This window comes from Pelodiscus sinensis, chromosome 4 (genome assembly GCF_049634645.1).
Source record: "Pelodiscus sinensis isolate JC-2024 chromosome 4, ASM4963464v1, whole genome shotgun sequence".
NCBI classification, from domain to species: Eukaryota; Metazoa; Chordata; order Testudines; family Trionychidae; genus Pelodiscus; species Pelodiscus sinensis.
In genome coordinates, this window is record NC_134714.1 from 81,473,619 (window position 1) to 81,495,499 (window position 21,881).

Below are 21,881 nucleotides of genomic sequence, written 5' to 3' on the forward strand. Positions count from 1 at the left end.
CTGCCCCTGGGGAGGGGATAGTGGGGTGACATTCCCTGGCGCTGACCCCCATAGGCAGGCAACAAACCAGAATCACAGCTACTGTCTGCCAAAGAGACACTTGCAGCCAGGGAGAGGAATGCTCATGTGTTGGTACTGAGCTAGGGGGACATGGCATGGAGGTTGGGAAGGGAAGCATTTTAGCAATTGTTTGGGTACACCTGAGGAGGAGGATGCAAAGTGGTACATGTGTGTTCGCAAGTGCATACCTCTGTATGTGGGCACATGCAGAAATGCATGGGGTGGAGACTTGGCAATGGTGTGTGCGCACACGTGGGATGGGTGGGGAGTGCAATGATCTCTGTGCATGCTTTTGTGCATGGGGACAGCTGTTCAAAAGAAGATGGGAGCACTTGTGCCCAAGGAAGGAGCCATTTGTGTGCATTTCATGGAGTGTGTAGAAGGCCATGCAGTTGGGGTATATATTTCTCGAAGTGGGTTCTATCAAACCTCCAAGGACCCCTTGGGGCCTGCCTTTGGTCACATAGCCTTATGCAGCTCTGATGCCAAAGAACCAAGCCAGAGCCATGTAATCAAAAGCAGCGTGGAGTCCAGGTTGGGGACCTGCGAGAGGAAGAAGGGCAGGGTGCTGGGCTTGGAAGGAGAGCTGGTAATCTAGTTGAATCGATCTTTTATGTCCTAGTTTTGTCTCAATCTCTCACACTTCACTGGCTTCAGTTATTTGTGATGGGGGGCTCACTATCTACTTATGGTGGAGGGGGAAGAGGCAATGCATAAACATGCACAGCAGCCCACTTGGGGGGGAACAGCCTTTTATGTCTGACCCATCAGCCCCATCCTTCCAGCCCATTCTCCCGCTGCCCCTGTTTTAGTCTCTTACAAAACTTTTACTCCCTACGGGTACTTCCAAGAGAGCACAAAGACTTTAACTTCCATGGCGCTATAGCTTCCTTTTCACTGCACTATGGACCTCCATATGGCCCAGTCAACTGAAGGGAAAAAAGAAAATGCTACACTTTGTGAGGACTGTTTACAGGGGGCATGTAAGGGTGGGAGTAGTTCCCTGATGATTTCTAAATGTGCCCCTGTCACTGCAGCAACCTGGCAGCACACTAGGACTGTCAATTGCTAAGTCACTGCAATCTGGGCCGTGCGATATCTCAGCTCGCTTGTGCCTTTAAGGAAGGTTCAGGGGCATCTGCAGGCAGAGTGAGGAAGGGAACAGTCCCTTGCACTTCAGGGGAAACTCAGCTTCATTGCCTGTAGACACCAGCTGTGGAGATTAGAATCCAAAGCAGGCAGAGAAGTGACCTCTTCAGCATCTGGAAAGGGGCCACGCTGTGGAATGATTTCCAAAGACACTCCAGTCCAGAGCTTTGCAGACAGAGCTTGCCATGCTGAGTTTGCTGCTGGGGTGAATTCTTCTCCAGCTCCCTGCTCCCCTTTGGGTATTTTACTAGCAAAGTGTGAGCTGGGGAGAGGTTTGGAAAGAACCTGATCAGTCATTGTCTGGCTGGGCCCTGTCTCTGCTGCTACCTAGTGCTTTGGGGGCTGTTTAGTTCTAAAGAGCGGCCGGCTTGGCCAGTGGGAAGGCAGATGCAGGACCAGGCCAGGCTTTTACTAAGTGATTCACGGCAGAGAATACCTCAGCGCATCTTCCCCTGGCCAGGCTAGGGAGGAGAAAGGTCTGGCTTTTGATTTACCTGTTACAATATCTGCTCCTTAGGGAGCATAAAGCTGCCGGCTGGAGTCTCAGGTTTGGTTATGGGCCAGCCACACTGCCACACTCTCCAGGTCAATCAGCAACCCTCCATCAAAGTCAATGGCACTATGGTGACTGGTAGCCTCTGGGAAAGGGGCTCATCTAGCAGGTGAAATCCATTCAAATATGTTGCCACCATTTGACAGGGGAAAGAAATAACGTGGTGGGGACTCGAGTAACTTGCTCTGTCTATGCCTAACACTAGGTTCTCTCTGGCATCTTGTAGCTTGATAGTCCTTAGGTAAATGACTCTAGTGACCTTGGCCACTTGTTCCATCTCCACAGCTCCCTGCACATTCTCAGGACATTTTTTGTCACCCTCTGTTCTGTAAGACAGCTCTCTCTGCACAGTTCTTGAGTGGAAGGGGAGCAGCGGGGCAACGATGGACGACGTTGGAGCACGTGATGAACAATATGATCACTCGGTTGTAACCACACCCAGGCCTGTAGACAACAAGCTCCAATATTAGCTGTGTCTCTCACACGTAAGCCAGACCTAGAATCCCTGCCCTTTGGCTCCAGAATCCCTCTGCCCTGACAGAGGCTCATGAGGTAGTGCTCCATTAGTTAACTGCAGTGGCTGGCCCCCTCGTCGGTCTAAGGGCCAGACTCTGCAGGGGAATATAATTCATTCACTCTTACACGCACAGGGCCTGGCTCGCTGCAGCTTTGCGCTTTGTGTTGCCATGGCCCCTAGGGCAAAGGTGTACAAGACGGTCACTCTCTTTGCACGGTGTAAATGATGATGAAATATGCTAAGGCCATGGAAGATCAGTGCCAAATCCTACTCTCCCTCAAGCACTCCTTAGGAAATTAAAATGCATGAACCAAACTCTCTGGGATGAGCATGGGAAGGAGATCTCCCCACTGGCATAGTAGTGCCATTCCTAAGCCAAAGAGGTCAGTCAGTGCAGTGTGCGATCTGTGAACCTGCGATTGTACCCTGACCTCCAGGGGAAGCCATCAGCATGTGTGATGCGGGCCCAAAAAATAGCATCAATAGCCACTTCCTGGGTTCTCCTCTACGCAAGCACAGAGGGAGTCTCAGCTTATGATTGTGAGAGACCTGGCAGCTTTGGCCCAAGCTTCTTGGACTCCTCTGCTCTTTTGGAGGTGGCAGCCATACCTTTTTGCCCCGAAACAATGGACTTCATGCATTGCCTCCAAGCCTGCTCAGCCAACCAGGCAGCAAAACCCATTTCAATTGTGCCTCTGCATTCTCTGTTTTGACTGCCTGGCACCGGAGGTCATGGTGACCTCTGCTTCCCCCACCTTGCCAGCAATGGGATGTATCATGAGAAAGGTTGGTGCCTCTACAGCTAGTGAGCCAGTGTCCCCACCGGATTCTTTTGGAGCAAACTAATTTACACGAGAGCCTGGAGGGAGTAAATATCCCTGAAGGGTATCTGCTGCCTTGCTGCTTGCCAAGCTGCTCCCTTAGCTCCAGGAACAGCGGGCCCCTCTGTGAGCCTCAGAGGATACTAATCTAAACCCAAGAAGTCTGCACTAACATCAGGCAGCAATAAGGTCCCCTGATTAGCAATAAGGTCTCCTAAGGGACCCTAAAGTCGACTGATACCCATTACCTCAGAGCAGAGCATGATGTGGTGGGGACCCTGAGTATAGCCCTGGAGGCTATAAGTTTAAGTGGAATTAGGGGTGAGGTTCTAGGCAAGCTCAGCTATGCTGCAACCTGGTAATACAGAGCCACATTTCCGCTCTGTCAAGCCTGAGTGAATTTTAGGACTTGTTATCTTGCCGCCTAGAAAGTTCTTGGTTCACACACTAAAAATCCCCTTTCCCGCCATCTACCTTAAAGCTTCCCCCATTACCTGTACTCGGGCCTCAGTGAGATCTGTCCTCATGGCTAGCTGCTCCCTGGCATAGACGTCTGGGTAGTGGGTCTTCTGGAAGACTTTCTCCAGCTCCTCCAGCTGGTAGCTAGTGAAGGTGGTGCGGTTCCGCCGCTTTTTGCCCTTGTTGCTCTCTGAGTCGGCCTTGTCCATGGGGCTGGGGAGGTCAGTGCTGGCCCGGTCCTGGGGCACCTTCACCCCAGACTCCTTCACACTGAGGTAGCTGCCGTCCATTCCTGCAGGGTCAGAGCTTGGCTGTAACTCAGCCTCACCCAAGGAGCTCTCTTTCCCTGTTTGCATGGTGGGAGGGGGAGAGAGGGATGCAGGGATGGAGAGAGAAAGAAAAGAACGTAAAGCCCAGGACAAATGAATTGATTTGAACAAGAGTCACTCCAGTAGGGAAAAATAAAAAGCTCCAACTGGGAGAGCAAGGGTCTGACAGAGGAGGAGGAAGGAGGGAATGTAAGAGATGGGGTGAGGGATCAGAAGGACAGTGGGAGAATGGGGCCCTGAGAAAGGAGAGGGGCGGGAGAAGAGGGACAGGCCTGTGAGAAGTGGGTTAGAATGAGAATGTGTGAGGGCTGGGAGGTGAATGGGAAGAGGAGGAGAGGAAGGAACTCTTGGAATGGCATCAGAAAGAGTAACAACATCTTAATTCACATGCAGTTGGAATTCAGCGACTCGGACAACAATGCTGTGGATGAAGCCTACAGCAGAAAGTGAGATTGATGCCACCAGGGGGGCAGAAGCATCCTGTGGGTCCATCAGGAGGAGGAGGGGTAAGAATTCCACCTGCTCAGAATGTCCCTGGAAAGGATGAAGCAAAACTGGCCTCTTCTACCCAGTTCTGCTTGGAGTTTTGGAAGCCAGTTTCAAAGAGAAATTCAAAGCCAAATTTGGGGGACCCTGAGAAGCTCTCCGGAGTGAGGCAGCAGGTTCCTGCAGCTCTCTACAAAGAGAAACTGCTGAGATGTACACTACCTGCGTACCAAACTAACCCAAGCCTTCTTGCCTTTATTGGACTCCCCAATACTGACTGTCTCTAAAGCCCCGCTCCAGAGTGTAACTTGCCCAGCAGTTGGGGGTCTCCGTGTCTGGTCTGTGGAGGTCAAACCTGACTCTAAAAAAAAAGTACAATCAGAGTTCAAATGTCTATTATGCCAGTGAAGGCTGATCAAAGCAAAATCATCTTCCCTAGGCCTGTGTATCCCACACAGACTCTTGTGTGACAGAAAGGGGAACAGCGTATGGAGTGGCTTTCTTTTCCAGTTCAGATGAGTGCAATCTGTTCCCTTCTCTTGGAGCAGGTCGTGCCTACAAGGCCATTCCTATAGTTATCTGAACAGCTAGTCTTTAATATTTTCACCTTCACAGCACTCCCCATACTCCATTCTACACAGGCCAAGGGAACTGAAGCATAGGAAGGCAGCGAGATTTGAGCACGGTCATGTAGCAAGTCAGTGGCAGAGCAAGGGATGGAACCCGGACATTCCAGGTCAGCATCCTAACTTCTGGACCATGCTGCTTCTCCTGTTGAATACAGGTTAGCGGAAAAACAACCGCAAATGACAGCTACATATTATGTTCAGTAGGCCCTGTTCCCCTGTCACGTACACCTATATAGTCACTGGTGTCACGAGAATTATTCTGATTCACAACAGCGAGAATGTAAGGCTTTGACTCATTAGCATAAATTGTGACATCATTAGCATATTTTCGGCCGTTTCTTTTTGCGCAAGGGGTTTTTGCACAAAAAGAAGCAGTGTAGCTGCTTCCATTTTGTGCAAAAACCCCTTTTTGCACAAGATCCTTATGCATCTACATTGCTTCTTTTTGTGCAAAAAGAAAATATGCTAATGATATCTCAATGTATGCTAATGAGTCCCTCATTAGCATATTTTGCCACAAAAACCTCGCAGTGTAGACAAAGCCTGTGAGACTAGGCCCACTGTGTTTTGTTAGGGCTTCAACTATGTTTGGAAGAGAGAAAGAAGAAAATGTTAGTAATCACTGAAGATTAGACAATAATAGATTAGAATTATAATCTATAACATAATAATAATATAATATTATTATTATTATAAGATAATAGAACTGCAGGGGAAAAAAGACCTAGTCAGAGAAACAAAGGGTATTCAATCACAGATATCTTAGGGTACGTCCACCCAGCAGTGGTATTTTGGAATAACTGACATTATTCTGAAATAACAATATGCATGTGAATACTACAAGCATTTATTCCAAAATAATGTTGAGCTGGAGGACTTCTTACTCCGACTCGTGGTAACCCTGCTGTGTGGACAGAGCCAAAAGCCTAAATAAGCTATTCTGACTTAAGCAACGCAATTGACGTAGCTGAAGCTGGGTGGCTTATTCTGACTTTAGCCCTGCTGTGTAGACGTGCCCCTTAGGGTACTTCCCATCAAATTATCCCCAGCAATTAATAATTAACCAAGTGATATAAAAATATGAAGAAAGTAATAGTTTTAATTAGTACTGGGCCAGAGAGTGCTGCTGGGGACAGCCTACGTGCTTCCCCTCCCCCCGGTACCCACATGCTGGGTCTAGAGAATGTGTCTGGGGAGGGCCTGTGTTGTCCTCCCCACCCCAGCCTCCAGGGACAAGCCAGTAGGCACGGTCCACAGTCCCTGCTGCCCCAGGCCACCCCCAGGGAGAAGCCAGTGGCCACCTCCACATCCTGCCCTGAACTCCCCTCCTACTCAGAAGTCCCTGAGCTTCTCTTCCAAACTTCCTGCCCTGATTCCTGCCAACTCATCCCTACCCTGAGCCCCTCCTCACTCTCTTACCCCTCCACATTCCCAGCCTTCTGCCCCTGAGCCCCTTCTCAACTCCCCCACCCAGATTCCTCCCCCCCCCCCAACCCCAGCTTCCTGCCCTGAACTCCCCACATCCCCAAACCAGAATGTTGTGTGGCAATTATCATAGGTAGAGTTGATGGAACAGCTTTTCAGAAGGGCCGGGGAGGACACTTGGTATGCATCCCAAGGTGAAAGAAAGGACAAAGCCGACTGTGGAAGAAGGAGACACATGGAGAGCATAAGAAAAGATGCACGGGCAGAATTTTGGAAGTTGCAGGGCAGGAGCAGGAAATAAGTGCAGGACACGCTGTAAATATTTAGTGGATCTAAGCTTTGTCAGTGGGGTGGGGGGCAGCTCCAAGAAACTCAATTCATTCTGCTCCCTCCCATTATTTTGGTTGACCCAGTACTATCAGGTTCCAGCTGATCTAAGAAGTAGGAAGAACAGGAATTTTTGCAGGGAATTCTTTCCTCATGAGATCTTCTGCCCTGTCTTACAGGCTTAAATGGCTCAGATAACTGGAGAAGCATCTGTTCTGAACCCAGGCTTGCTCCAAACTGTTTGAGGTTTGTCCCTCCCTGTTTGCAGTAAACTCTGTTGCTAGGAGGAGAATCTCCCCAGAGGAAAATAAAATACATGAGAGAGCAGATACAATCTAAGGAAATACCTTATCTGAGGTGAAAGTAACTTAAATTTCTTATGGGTATTATTGTAATCACACCTCCCCTCCCTTGGGTGCTCAGGGCAGGAGGTGGTTGGGTGTGGGGCTGCGATATGAGAGTACCTATAAGAAACTGTGGAGTGGGGTGGAGAGAATGGGGCTCTGAGCTGGGAGTTTGGGTGGGTGTAGGGAAGCAGGAGTCAGGGCAGGGGGCTGGAGGTATGGGGGGGCTGTGGGCTGTGAGTGTTTAGAGAGGCCTGGGGGAGCATTTGGGCCTACGACAGTCCCAGTGGGGGGACTTGGGGCTGACCTGGGGCCATCCTGGTCGTGGCCAGTTACATGGCTGATGAATGGGTCCCTACCCTGAACTACTCCTGTTCCTGTGAGGGGAGCTGTGGGTCAACTGTGTGGGGCCACTGCATCTGCAGGCAAATGGTCAGCGTTGGCACTGGATTTTGAAGCAATCCTCCCCTAATGCAATTGCCTGGGGATGGTGGCACTGATGCCAACGTTCTCCTCTGGTGGCAGCTGCTTCTATGGAGGCAGGGGGGCTCTGGCCCATTTTGGAGTGAGTGGGTGTCTTGACAGCCCATATGAAGTGGCCAGTGGCTGTGCCATTCTCAGAGGGGTTGGAACATTAACTTCTGCTGTGGTTATTACTTTGCAGCTATGCTACAGAGCTGGAGGGAAGGGGCATTGTCAGTGCAGGGGGCACAGAATGGTGCCTATAGCCAGGTGCAACACATAGCCACCCAGGCATTTGTACTTTATGCCCCCTTTCGATGTGCATTGGACTCAAACCCAGCACCCTGACTCTCCCCCAGTTAGGCTACGTCTAGACTGGCAAGATTTTGCGCAAATACTCTAAACGCAAGAGTTTTTGCGTTAAGAGTATTTGAGTAAGAAAGCGTCTACACTGGCATGTACTTTTGCGCAAGAGATGTGCTTTTGCATAAAAGCATCCATGCCAGTATAGACACTCTCTTGTGCAAAAAAGCTCCGATAGCCATTTTAGCCATCAGGCTTTCTTGCGCAAGAAATTGATGTTACCTGTCTACACCGGCCTCTTGCGCAAGAACAGTTGCACAAGAGGGCTTATTCCTGAGCGGGAGCATCATAGTTCTTGAGCAAGAAGTACTGATTTCACACATTAGAACGCCAGTGTTCTTGCGCAAGAACTCCCCACCAGGGTAGACAGGTGGCAAGTTTTTGCACAAAAGCAACTGCTTTTAAGCTAAATCTTGCCAATGTAGACACAGCCATTCAGTAGAACGTCAGTGTTCTTGCGCAAATACTCGTGGCCAGTGTAGACAGGCGGCAAGATTTTGTGCAAAAGCAACTGCTTTTGCGTTAAATCTTGCCAATGTAGACACAGCCTTAGTGTTTACAGGGAAAGACGCAGGCGTGATGGGGACATACAAGTGTTCCTGCTGCAGCAGGGAAGAGCAAGGAAGGGAGACAGTGCAGAAGAATCCATCTTGGAAGGGCTCTGACAGTCAACCCCAGAGCCATGCCAATTCCCTCTGTGGAGCTGGCAAGAGAGCAGCCTGAAAACAATGGCTTGGAGAAGTGATCAGCTGCCCTCTGCCAAGTCTTTCCACGCCTCCTTCACACCCTACTGTTTCTTTCCCTGTTCACTAGGCATAGGGGGAGTGGCCTGCAGGACTTAATGACCACAGGAGGGAAGGGATGGACACACACACACACACACACACACACACACACAGTCGGAGTTGAGCCCAGGCCTTTCAGTGGAGATATTTATTTCTGCTGAAAGCAAAGAGCCCTCCAGTTCCAAACAGTGTGGATTTCCAACAATACACACTAGATCCGGCTCTAGCAAGGATCCCCCTGGTTTCCTGAGGTTGGTTCCAAAGCCCTCTTAACCTCCTTTCCTTTCAAGTCTCCACCCTACAGCCCTTTTTTAGTTGCCTTTATTTTATGGGATATTTCCCAGAGGATTCTGTTTGGACATGCGTGATTGTTCTCATGCCTTAAAGCAAAGCTGAACCGCCCTGCCCTCCCCCTTTTGAACTGACTACTTGCAAGATGGTGCCAGGCAGAATCCACAGTAGCAAGGACTTTGCGATGGTTGTAGAATTTGTAACAAGAACTTTCTCTTCCTCCCACCCTCCTTTTGTCACTCTCCCCTCATCCCTGCCTTTATTTGGACTGGTCAGAGGCACAAGGAGCATCTTCAGAGTAACACACTGAATATGTTGCCCATATTAGGTGCTTTACACATGAAGACCTCAAAGCACTTTACAACAAAAAAGACCATGTTATGCATCTCATTTTATGAATGGGAAAACTGAGGCACCACACCGCAATGTTTTTTGCTCAAGATCATGCAGGGTGTGATAAGCAGAGCTAAGACTAGAACTAGTCCTGAGTCCTACCTCTTTGAAATACACCCAAATATGTGATGCTCAGAAATGAGAGAGAGAAAAAGCATGTTCCTGCCTTTTGTGTGGCAATGCAAGATTATTCCCATGATATTGTCTCCAGAGATTTGTGCACTCTCACTGTAAATGGTTCAGGTGGTGGGAAACCCACCATCTACCTGGAGGAGACAATTTCACAGTTCAAGGATAGAAAAGTGAAGAATTGAAGCACACTTTACCTAAATAGTCAGAATGTGACACTTATTCAAACTTTCTATGTGCGTTTCAGCTGTAGGATGGATAAAGCACTGACTGGGGGAACTGCAGACCCCATGATCAGATTAGCTAATGGCGACAGTCAGGGGTGTGAGTCAAGAATTCTGGGTTCTGTTCCCAGCTCTGTCAGGACACGGCCATGGCCAAGTCACCTCACCTCTTTGAGCCACAATTTCCTAGTCTGTAGAATGGGCTCTTACACACCAATCAGCCCAAGTTGAAATGACAAATACTTGTGAAGTGAAATTTGGCCCTGCCTCTAATTTCCACACACATCACATGTAAGGCCCTGATCATGCAAATTGTGGCATGTGGCCAAAGCCCCGTGCTTGCCTGGAGCCCACTGTGGTGTCAGATCCTAACAGACATTCACCGCAAGACAATTTCCCGATCAGAGAAAGGCACTTCCCAGCGCCATCACTGAATCATAGCCATTAGAGAAAGAAGAGCCCTATCTAGCCCATTCCTCCTGGTGAGTGGTGCCTACTCTAGTGTTAAAGGGCTGCCTTAGGTCTAACTCATGGCTTTGTTATGAGCACTGGGCACACCGCATCTTCCTGCCTACCAGCATGGGATACATCATAGCTGCTCTGAGGAGGCTACTCTTCCCCCTCCCCCACCAAGCGGCCACCTGGGAGATGGGTAACCAGAGCAGGGGAGTGAGGGATCACCCAAATCCTCAGAAGAATTTGGGCTCATAGTTCCCATTGAAATAATAGGAGTTTGGCACCTAAAAACCTTGTAGGCCTAAGGTGAGAAGAATTCTGGTTAGCCACCCTGGAAGATATACACTATTCATGTACACCACTGCTCATGTGTACCACTGTCTTCCGCTGAATGGACCCAGAGCTGCCCAAGCCTGCTGGACTAGCTGCTGATGGAGACGTGCCACACTCCTTTCTTTCCAGCACTGTCAGTTAGGTCATATTCTAGCTCTTATTTCTTTGAGCAATTGTGTTTATTTTGGTTTTCATTTCTCAGGCCCATTTTTCTGAGAGATTCCTTATTCTAATCTGGGCTCGTCATGCCATTTTCAAGCCCCTGTTTTAACATCACAACTCAACTTTCCCCCACATACAGATGGGAGCAGATTAGCTAGTGAGGAAGATATACATCAAGTATCCATTCCATGGACTTGGCCATCTGTGGTAAATATATCCAGTCTTTGTGATCTTGCCCTAACTCACACATGCTGAAACTATTATATTTGTCCTCCAAGTTGTCTGTTACAGCCCTTTATTTATGCCTCCCATCTACTTCTTCAGTTGAGAAGCTGACACATGGCTGTCATTTAAAAACCAAACCAAGTATTGGCTTTAAAAGTAAAATTGAGCTTCTGGATTTAGGTTCACAAAAGCCAAAACACTCATAAGTTATTCACATTCAGGCTATGTATACACTACAGGCTTTTTGTGCAAGAAGCCTTTTGTGAAAGTGTTTTTTCACAAAAACTTCTTCTGCAAGAGCACGTCCATACCTTGTGCAAGAGAGCGTCCACACTGCCATGGATGCTCTTGCGCAAGAAAGCTCTGATGGCCATTCACAGAATGGCCATCAGAGCACCTGTGCTTTTTTCCATAGGGGTTTCTTGACCAAGGCACCCCTCTGGAGCGGCCACACTAGCTGTAGCGCTAAAAGCAGTTATGCCTCAGAAAAGGAGGTTTACCTATGGCAGAAAAAGCCCTCTGTTCTGCCATTTAACTGCCCATTTAATTGCGCAAGAGCTCATTTGAGATGTGGACGCTCTCCAGGTTTTTGCGCAAAAACCTTGTAGTTTAGATGTAGCCTCAGTAAGCAGAGATCCTGGTGCTGCCCACGCACAGAGTAAGACACAATCCTAAGGTCTGAATGTCTTGGCTTTTATCACTTTATTTAAGATTACTGGATGTTGTATAAAGCCTTTCTTTTGGGGGGAGTCCCACAGATAGGGAACATTTGTTCCCCACTAAAAAATGCAGCTATCTTCAGGGTGGATGTTGCAGCTGTTAAACTTTCTAGAGCAAGTAGCAAAAATTATACTGCTCAGTTGAAACTATAAGGGGGAATTTAGCCACAATAGGCAGAATGTAATTAACCCAACTGGAATTTGGCCTCAATGCCCTAAGCATCTGACATTTACCTTCATGGCTCCTATTGCATGGCTGGCTCACTAACGGGAAAATTACCCAGGGTTCCTTGCTGACCTCAAGCGGCCAGCACAAGGAATGTAAGATGGATCCATAAACACAATACCGGGCTTAGTACTGCTCTCACTTTGGGGTAACTCCTTTTGTTGCAAAGGTGCCACGTTGCTCCTGCTTCGCTCCCTGTGAAAGAAGCACCAGGCCTCCTTGAAGTTTCTTGCCTACAGCCCATGGTCACTTTGGCAGCTCAGTTAAGCTCTTCAGGGCTGGAGAAAATATGGTTACCAATTAACATGGGGCAAAAAGCATTTCCACTTCTCCTTCCTTCTCACAGCTGCCAGGTTGCCACAGAAGCGTTGATATTCTGAGAGAAGATCAGCTCTTCGAGGTGTTTAACAGTCGAGAGCAGCAGCTAAGGGTTAAAGGCAGGATCCCATTATCTGGGCATCTTGTCAACAGAGTAGGAATGTTAGGTGAAGATGCTTACAGTCCAGGAGCCAGACCACTCTGTGTTCCCAGCATTCTCCCAGCAGAAGCCCTGAAGCAATCTTAAGAGGATCCTGTCTCACTGATACCCTGCACCAGCCCATGACCTGCAGGCTGCAGCAGCATACAGCACCTAACTACACACCAGTTACCATGATAAATGCCTGGAAGGAGATTCAAGGGTCCCGATTCTCCATTGCCCTGAACCTTGTGCAGCCACTTACATGACTGTGAAGTGGGAGTGATGCTTTCATTCTGATATGGGGACATTTTATACCCACTCTAAACAAGGTGCCAAGACGTGGTAAATTAGCCCCCAACTGCTGACTAAGGGGTCTACTTATTTTTCCTTGGGCCACACATAAAATGCAGGTCATTCCCAATTTGCCAGTGTGTTTTTTCTAATATCTAAATAAAATAAGCAGCTTGATGCCTCCCCTTGGACCCTGCAGACTCTGCTGACTGAAAGCTCGTGTCAGATGTTGTGGCCTTTGGAGCATGCTTTGTTCATGGCCTGCTATGCCCTCCCCTGGTCATCTCTGCATTAGACTATCTCAGCTCTGGTTAAGGATCGACACAAATCCCAGGGTCACACCTGTTGGTATCTGCCACCATCATTATCCAGGTGTGCATAGGTGGGGTGGAGTCCTGCATGAAAGTTTGATTTCAAGATCCTTTGCTTACCTACACCAAAGCAGAAATCTGGCTGCTCTGACAGAAACGGAAGAAAGCTGGTGGCACGCTTCAGAATTCTGGGTAGCTGCCCCACTCATGGTAAGGTATTAGTTGCTTTGCATTTGGAGGAGAATATGGCATGGAAGTGCATAGGACGTAAGTATATACCACTGCCATCTGCTAAATGGACCCACAATGGCCTAAGTCTGTGTCATGAGCCCTGTCCTGCTAGCTGCTGATGGAGATTCTTTAACTCAAATGGTGAAGCTTGTGTTCTGGCAACAATAGAATCTGAGTTCCCATTCTACTTCAGGAATGTTCCAAATGGGTCAAATTTGAAGTACGAAGACAAGTGTGAAGTTTCCTGGTGGTGCTGGCCACAGTTATGTTAGAGTATGAAATGGCTACACATGCAGCAATCGGCCCGGAGCATGCTTTCTCCTTGGGTAAAAGTAAGAGGGCCAGATTTTTTCTATCTAATGCACTCATCATAACAGGAGCTAACCCTGTCTCTTCAAGAAAGGAGGGATGTCAAAGGTGCTTCAAGTTACACATTGTAAGTTGTCCATTGGCATTCGGGCCATCTGACACCCTGTGTAACTTACAACACTAGTTTTGTCCCCAGCAGATTTGAGACCGAAATTTGTATGAGAGTCAGTCCTGTTGCACACAGTTCCCAGTGCCTGGCTGGCTATGTTTTATTTTGAAAATCCTCATGTGGTTTTTTAGAGTAAATGATCTGATTTGTAAACCTTAACTTTGGTGCATTTAACAAGCCTGTACCATGTCAGTACCAGCAACCGAGCCTATGTGTGTGTTTGTGCATGAGCAATTTTATTCTCTATGGTTATTGCTGTTATGTTGGTTTTTTAAACCATGTCTTTTTATCCCCTAAAAACAGGGGTGGCCAACCCATTAAATGAAGAAAGCTGAAACAGTGGTGGAAAAATGCGAAGAACCATACCAAAATTGTTGAGCAAAAAAAAAAGACGCTGCCTCTTTAAAAACCGCAGGTTAGGCTTTTTGCCCACATCAGGCTCTTGCTGGCTGCCACCATCTTGCCAATGCCATTTTGCCACACTGGGTGGCTACCCTGCACCCGGTGAGCACAATCCCCCCCTCCTCCCCCGCCCAGCCCAGCCCACAATTGTAGATGTGCCTTTAAAGAGCTGGGGAGTAAATCCTAACGCAGCTTCTGGGCTCAGTTTCCTGTCTCCACAAAAATAAGAGTGTGCTATTCCAAGTCTATAAAGGTTCTGCCTTTTCCTGCACTGACATTGCTCTGTTGCTGTCTGGGGGAAAGTTTATATTCTTGTGCTGCTATAGTGTAAATGCTTCCTACAGCAACATAAGGGCTTTTTTCCATTGTTGTAGGTAAGAGCAGTAGCTGGCTTAATGGAAAAATTCTTCCATTGACCTAGCTGCACAGCCCTGACTAATGTAGGTTGGATCATCTAATTTGTAACTGAAGACCAGGCATAACTTATTGCTTTTAACAAGGAAGGTGCTAAACTCCCCCCCCCCCCTTCCTTCTGGTGTATCTTCAGTAACAGCATCTATGGTATAGAATGAGGCAAAAGAGTATTTCCAGAGCAATGTAAACAAATGTGCAGCTTTCTTTAGATTTGAGATTTGATAGACTTCCTGGTCAGAAAGCTCTGGAATAGCTTGAAACATTTTCTTTCAGATCCAAGGTATGTCTACACAGCAGCATTATTTCAGAATAACTGACATTATTCTGAAATAACATAGTCCATGTCTACATGGCAAGCAGTTATTTCAATGTAATGTTGAAATAATGGTGAGCTGGAGGTGTTCTTACTTCGACTCCTGTATCTCTCATTTTACAAAGAGTAAGGGAAGTCGGAGGAAGGGAGCTCTGCCTCAAACTTCCGCTGTGCACACAGCGCCAAAAGCCGAAATAAGCTATTTTGACATAAGCTACACAATTGATGTAGCTCAAACTGCGTAGCTTATTTTGACTTTAGTCCTGCGGTGTAGACATGGCCTTAGTCTCCCAATCAGAAGCAGGTGTTAAAAATATCAGTCTTGGTCAATGACACTAATGGACCAACTAAGCAGCCAGGTGCCTAAAAAGATTCTTGGACAGAGCATCTTAACAAAAGGTGGACATCTCCTTTTATTGAGAGGACAAATAGCCAGTGGTCATCTCCTTTAGATGTTTCCCCAGCAAAATGGCATTGCCTCCATCTTCTCTGCAAGGAGCTTCATCCATTTACTCTTTAAAGGTCCAGTCTTGGCTAGACACTATGTAACCCAAGAATCTGCACCATCAGGGTCAAATGAAGGTGAAAGTCATCAGGGGAATCATCCAAACTCAGTCTAAGCACCAGCAGCATGAGGCAACTCAATGCCCCACATAGAAATCTGACAACTTATTACAAAAGGAAAATCCCACTTCAAAGCCTATTCCACAAAAGGGATTTGAACATAGCTTCAGAGCATGGCTGAGGTACGGTTTACTGCATACTTTTATCACAGAACCATAGAAACATGGGGCTGTGGGATCTCAAGAGGTCATCAAGTCCAGCCCTCTGCACCGAGGCAAGACCAAGTAACCATCTCAGACAAGTTCTTGTCCAAACCCTTCTTTAAAACCTCCAATGATGAGGATTTCACAGCCTTCCTTTGAAGCCTATTCCTTATCTTAATTAGAATTTTCCCCTAATGTCAAACCTAAATCTCTCTTGCCACAGATTAAGCACATTACTTCTTGTCCTATTTTCAGTGGACATGAAGAAGAATTGATCATCACCTCTTTATAACTACCCTTAACATATTCGAAGACAGTTATCGGGTCTGTACTCAATTTTCTTGTGTCATAGCTGAACATGTCCTGCTTGTTTACCATGTTCTCATAAGACAGGGTATTTTTTTTACACCTTCCATAATTTTTGTGGCTCTCCTCTAGACTCTCTCTCCAATTTGTCCCAGTTTTTCCAGAACTGGATGTGGTACTTCATCTGAGGCCTCACCAGCTCCAAGTAGAACAGGACACTTATCTCCCATGTGTTGCATATGACATTCCTGTTAATAGTCCTTAAAATAATAGTAGGGTTTTTTGTAACAACATCTCATTGCTGACTCCTATTCAATTTGTGATCTACTATAATCTCCAGATCCCTTTCAGCAGTACCATCACCTACTCAGTTATTCCCATTTTATAGTTATTCATTTGATTTTTTTCTTAAGTGAAGTACCTTGCACTTGTCTTTATTGAATTTCATCTTGTTCATTTCAAATTAATTCTCCAATTTTTCAAGGTCACTTTGTGTACTAATCCTGTTCTCCAAAATGCTTGCCACTCCTTCCAGGTTGCTGTCATTCACGTATTTCAGAAGCACACACTCCTTTAGATTATCCAAGTCATTAATAAAAATATTGACTAGTCCGAGACCCTGCACTGACTCCTGCAGGTTCCCGCTAGATCAACCTTTCTAATTTCACAGTGAACCACTGCTAAATACTCGAGTATGGTCTTTCAACCAGTTGTGCACCCACCTTATTGTAATAGCATGATTCAGCTCATCACCCTGCAAAAGTGCCAGGATGGACAGGGCTTATGTGATTTGTCTGCTTTTCTCCACCTGTCTGTCAGTCTCCTTTGCAAAAGGAACAGATTAAACAGTCATGTCAAGAAAACATCATTGAAACTCAGCTGTCTTATCACAGAGGTGACTCAAGACACCTAATTTATGCTTCTCATTCAACAGCTTAAGGTAAGATAGCAAGTGGACTGAATGGAAGGAAGGAAGCTCAGCCACCTTTGAAACAGGGTTCCCATAATGCTAACTAGTGACAAGCAAACTTCAGAAGGCTTGGAGAGACAATCTAAAGAGTTGGCTGCTTAGCTGAAATGTATTGAAACTATTGCCTTGATCCAGCAAAGCACTTAAGAATCTGGGTAGCCTTGTTGATTTCAGTGTGATTACTCATGTTTAAAGTTAAGCATGTGCTTAAGTACTTTGCTGGATCATGGCCCTGGTGGACCTCTTGGTACCGCAGAACTGATCTAGCAAACTCCCAGTATAGGTTCCCAGGAGGATACTAATGCTTCCTAATACAGGGCTAGAAACAACACAATATAATTGATTTAAAGACTCAATCATGTGGATCCACATCTCAAAAAATTCAAGGGTCTGGGGGTGTTTGGATCTGGGGCATAGTCATATTTCGACTTCTGTTTTTGGGAGGCATGTGGGAGATCATGGGGCCATGAATGGGGGAGGAGTAATTTCCATGCCGGGAGGAAGGGGGGGGGGGGGGAAGAGTGCCCCTCTCCCGTTCAAACTATGCTTATGATCTGGAGTACTAGTTTAGATCTATTTCTTGCCAAGAACAGCACCTCTTTGAAAGTGCAAAATTATCAGTTATCAGCTGGAACTGGAAATCAAGGGGGGAAAGAGTAGAAAAAAGGTGGGTTGAACACTGAATCACACAATAGTTCGTCTTTGGAATGTTAGGCCAAAATTTAGTCCAGGTGCTTTACCCAAAGCATTTTGCCAGTTTTAAACAAGTGAGCAGTTTATTAAAAAAGTTCAGATGAAAAAAAATTACTTCCTTTTCCTGCCTAGTTGCTTTACCAAACAGGCCAGATTTTAGAAATAAGGCTAAAACTTACTTCCATTCTGAATGTACACTGCAAACACTGGTGCTTGGGCTGGGATTGGGAATGGGAATGGCTAAAATCCCTACAGGCATAAAACTTCTGTAAATATAGTAGCAGAAATGTGGATTCGGGGAGCCAAATCCTGCCAGTGTTAATGGACAAAGCGGGGTAGAGGTTGAAAAGGAAAGCCATCATCAGCAAGACAGGATTCTTTGGTTCTAAATTGTATGGCACTGAGGCATTTCTTGCCTAGAGGATATTTCCAATCCCTCCAGTCCATTGGTACCCCAGCCTCATTAAATGGGAGACCCAGAAGTTTGTGTGACAAAGGAAGCTTTACTCTTAGGGCTTGTCTACACTATAGTGCTGCAGCTGCAACCAGTTCCGATGTGCCACTGTAGTGCTTAATGAAGATGTTACCTTTGCCAATGGGAGAGCTTTTCCTGTTGGTGTAAGTACCTCACCTCCCTGAGGGTATGTCTACACAGCAGCATTATTTCGGAATAACTAATGTCATTCCAAAATAACACAGGGCACCTCTACACTACAAACCTTTATTTTAAAATACTGTCATGCTGGAGGACTTCTTAATCTGACTCATAGCAACCCTCACTTCACGAGGAGTAAGGGAAGTTGGAGGAAGAATGTTCTTCCTTCAACTTCCTGCTGTGTAGACAGCACCAAAAGCCAAATTAAGCTATTTCGATTTCAGCTACGCCATTGACATAGCTGAAGTTGCGTACCTTATTTCGGCTTTAGCCCTGCTATGTAGATGTCCCCTGAGAGGCAATAGCTACGTCTGAGTGAGAAGCCCTACACTGTCATCTATATTGGGAGTTAGACTAGTATAACTACCTTAGGGTATGTCTACACTACCACCCTAGTTCGAACTAGGGTGGTAATGTAGGCAACCGGAGTTGCAAATGAAGCCCAGGATTTGAATTTCCTGGGCTTCATTTGCATAAAGCTGGGCGCTGCCATTTTTAAATGTCTGCTAGTGCGGACTCCGTGCCGCGCGGCTACACGCGGCACGGACTAGGTAGTTCGGACTAGGCTTCCTAGTCCGAACTACCGTTACTCCTCGTGAAGAACGGTAGCCTAGTCCGAACTACCTAGTCCGTGCCGCGTGTAGCCGCGGGGCATGGAGTCCGCACTAGCAGACATTTAAAAATGGCGGTGCCCGGCTTTATGCAAATGAAGCCCGGGAAATTCAAATCCCGGGCTTCATTTGCAACTCCGGTTGCCTACATTACCATCCTAGTTCGAACTAGGGTGGTAGTATAGACATACCCTCTATTAGGAGTGTGGTAGTTGTATATTGTAGACCAGGGCTTAATTTGTTCTTGAAATATATTACTGTACCTAGGACATAACATCTTGCTGAACTGGTATCAGTATGGTATGCTCTTCATATAAATCACTGAATACATGCCCCTCAACTAGAAAGAAAGAAATGGTCTGAGTCTGACCAGTCTGGAAACTCCCAGTGCCCCTTACACAGTCTAAACAAATATTTATTTAAATTACTCAAAATGCCCCAGTCTTTTATATGTATCCCAGAAGAGAGCCATAAAACATCTACAAACAGGACTCCATTAACCTCTGCTGCCCTGAGTTAGAGGAGCATATTTCAACTGCAGTTAAATTGAAGTTTAATAAACTCTTGGCCTCTGTTGGCTCCCTCCACAGCCCCCTTCCCCCTCTGTCTTTCCTCTGTGATTTATTACATTGGCATGCAGTATGAACAGCAGCTGCCAATATGGGGGACTCATTAGTGCTGCTCTTGCTTCTGATGTGACTGGTAAAGCACCTAACAGTGTTCAATCAATCACAGCTTTAAGCGGCTGCTACAATCTCACACCTCTTATTTTTTCAGTGGGGGAGGTGGTGTAGTAGCCCCTTCTGGCCTTAAACTCTATGACTCTGTGTGACTCCCCAAAGTTGGGCTGCCCTTTTGACTGAAGAAGGTTAGATGCAACCCTCTCTCACTGCAGCTGCTCCTCAATAGGCAAAGCGGTGGTGTTCATCTCCAAAGCTCAGAATTCATCCCACCAGCCCAGAGAATTTGGGACCAAGACGGGTCTTCAGTTTGGCTGACAGCAGGCCTCCATCCACTGACACAACTAGTGTGAGCTGATGAAGTGCTTTGAAAATCCTGAAGGTTTCACCAGTTTTAAACACAGAGGCTGCGTCTAGATTGGCATGATTTTCCGGAAATGCTTTTAATGGAAAAGTTTTCCGTTAAAAGCGTTTTCAGAACAAAGCGTCTAGATTGGCACGGATGCTTTTCTGCAAAAGCACTTTTTGCGGAAAAGCGTCCGTGCTAATCTAGACGCGCTTTTCCGCAAAAAAGCCCCGATCGCCATTTTCGCGACCGGGGCTTTTTTGTGGAAAACAAATCTGAGCTGTCTACACTGGCCCTTTTGCGCAAAGGGACTTTTGCCTGAATGGAAGCAGAATAGTATTTCTGCAAGAAGCACTGATTTCTTACAGTAGGAAGTCAGTGCTTTTGCAGAAATTCAAGCGGCCAGTGTAGACAACTGGCAAGTTTTTCTGGAAAAGTGGCTGATTTTCCGGAAAAACTGGCCAGTCTAGACACAGCCAGAGGTTTTATTCATTTGAACACATACATGCAAAGCTCATTATTCTCCCTTGTCAGAGGTTCTGGCTATCCAGTCAGGGAATGGAAACATGACCACATGATTTCGGCAACCAATGATACCACAATTGCCCGAGAGTCAAATCACATTCCAAAGGCTGAGCTTGACTCACAAGCATTTGCTCAGTGTTTTCTGTAAATAACAAACATTCACAAAAGCTGGGATCCACTGCAAATGACTTCTTGGCGAGAAAGGGAACTAAATTCATAACGAATTCTAAATTTAAAAGTGATAGCTTAGCCAGCTGTAGTCACAACTAACCAATTCGACTCGGGCTTGATATTTTTAATTGTCTATAGCCAGGCACAGAGAAAATTAATTTCATTTAAAAATGCCATTAAATAATTTTAAGCAACAAAAACATTGAGACAGTTGCAGTCTGTGGAACGATAAAAGATGTGATGAATTATTCAATTGATTAATTGCTCATTTGAAGTCATTCACTACTACTTTTCACTGCAGTACATGAAATGATTAATTTTGTATCATGTAAAATGTCTATAGTGCCTGTAGCAATTTTTCATTCCCACAAACAGCCAATAAAACTAAGATTATAGGAGTCCAACAGAATTTTTCTCCTTGTTTCTCCCCTCCCCTCCCCATCACTGTTTTGACCTTGTTGTCACAACCATCTGTTTGTCAGGTTTTTCCAGTATCTCATCCCTTATTACTTTATCTTCCTAGTGGCTTGATTGTGCATTATTGACTTCAGTGGGAATATACACAGAGGCTGTGTCTAGACTGGCAAGTTTTTCTGGAAAATCATCTGCTTTTCTGGAAAAACTTGCCAGCTCTCTATACTGGCCACTTGATTTTTCTGGAAAAGCACTGACAATCTCATGTAAAATCATCAGTGCTTTTCCGAAAAAACTATGCTGCCCTCGTTCGGGCAAAAGTCTTTTTCCAAAAGACTTTTGCCCAAAAGGGCCAGTGTAGACAACATAGTACTGTTTTCCACAAAAAAAGCCCCGATCGCGAAAATGGCGATTGGGGCTTTTTTGCGGAAAAGCGCGTCTAGATTGGCCACGGACACTTTTCCGCAAAAAGTGCTTTTGCGGAAAAGCATCCTGCCAATCCAGACACGCTTTTCTGAAAATGCTTTTAATGGAAAACTTTTCCGTTAAAAGCATTTTCGGAAATTCATGCCAGTGTAGACGTAGCTATTGAGTATAATGGGAACTGAATCAGGATCAAGATGTTTATATAGTAAATATACTGTATTATGTGGTCATGTAATTAAATACTGTATCATAATGCACAGGCAGAAGGGAGCTAAATGGAGTTCCACTGACAATCTTGGTATTGGTATTTCCTAATTTTTGAGTTCTTGACTATGCATTTTTATACATAAAACCCTAAATTTAAAGAAAGCAAATGGAGCACTGCCATCCCCCAAATATTCTATCATATCTAAGTCATACCCTCATAGGGTACCAGCAAAGTTGAATGGTTAGATCAACCAGACAATTATCCCTCTTGAGATAACAGAGTAATTGATAGCAGTAGTAGGTTGTCATCCTCTATGTGAACCAGCAATAGAGGGGGATGGCA

At 46.2% G+C, this 21,881-nt stretch overlaps 1 protein-coding gene across 4 annotated transcripts in view; it reads right to left on the reverse strand.

The window, feature by feature from the left end:
- The window catches only part of ALX4 (ALX homeobox 4), a 63,865-nt gene that overhangs the window by 12,949 nt on the left and 29,035 nt on the right, over positions 1 to 21,881 (reverse strand). For 3 of the 4 annotated variants that reach the window (XM_075927529.1, XM_075927528.1, XM_075927531.1), the window contains one exon: positions 3,595 to 3,905. In XM_075927529.1, coding sequence (XP_075783644.1) covers positions 3,595 to 3,905 — 311 coding nt within the window. The remainder of the gene's footprint in view (positions 1 to 3,594; positions 3,906 to 21,881) is intronic. The other variant, XM_075927530.1, reaches the window with a different exon arrangement.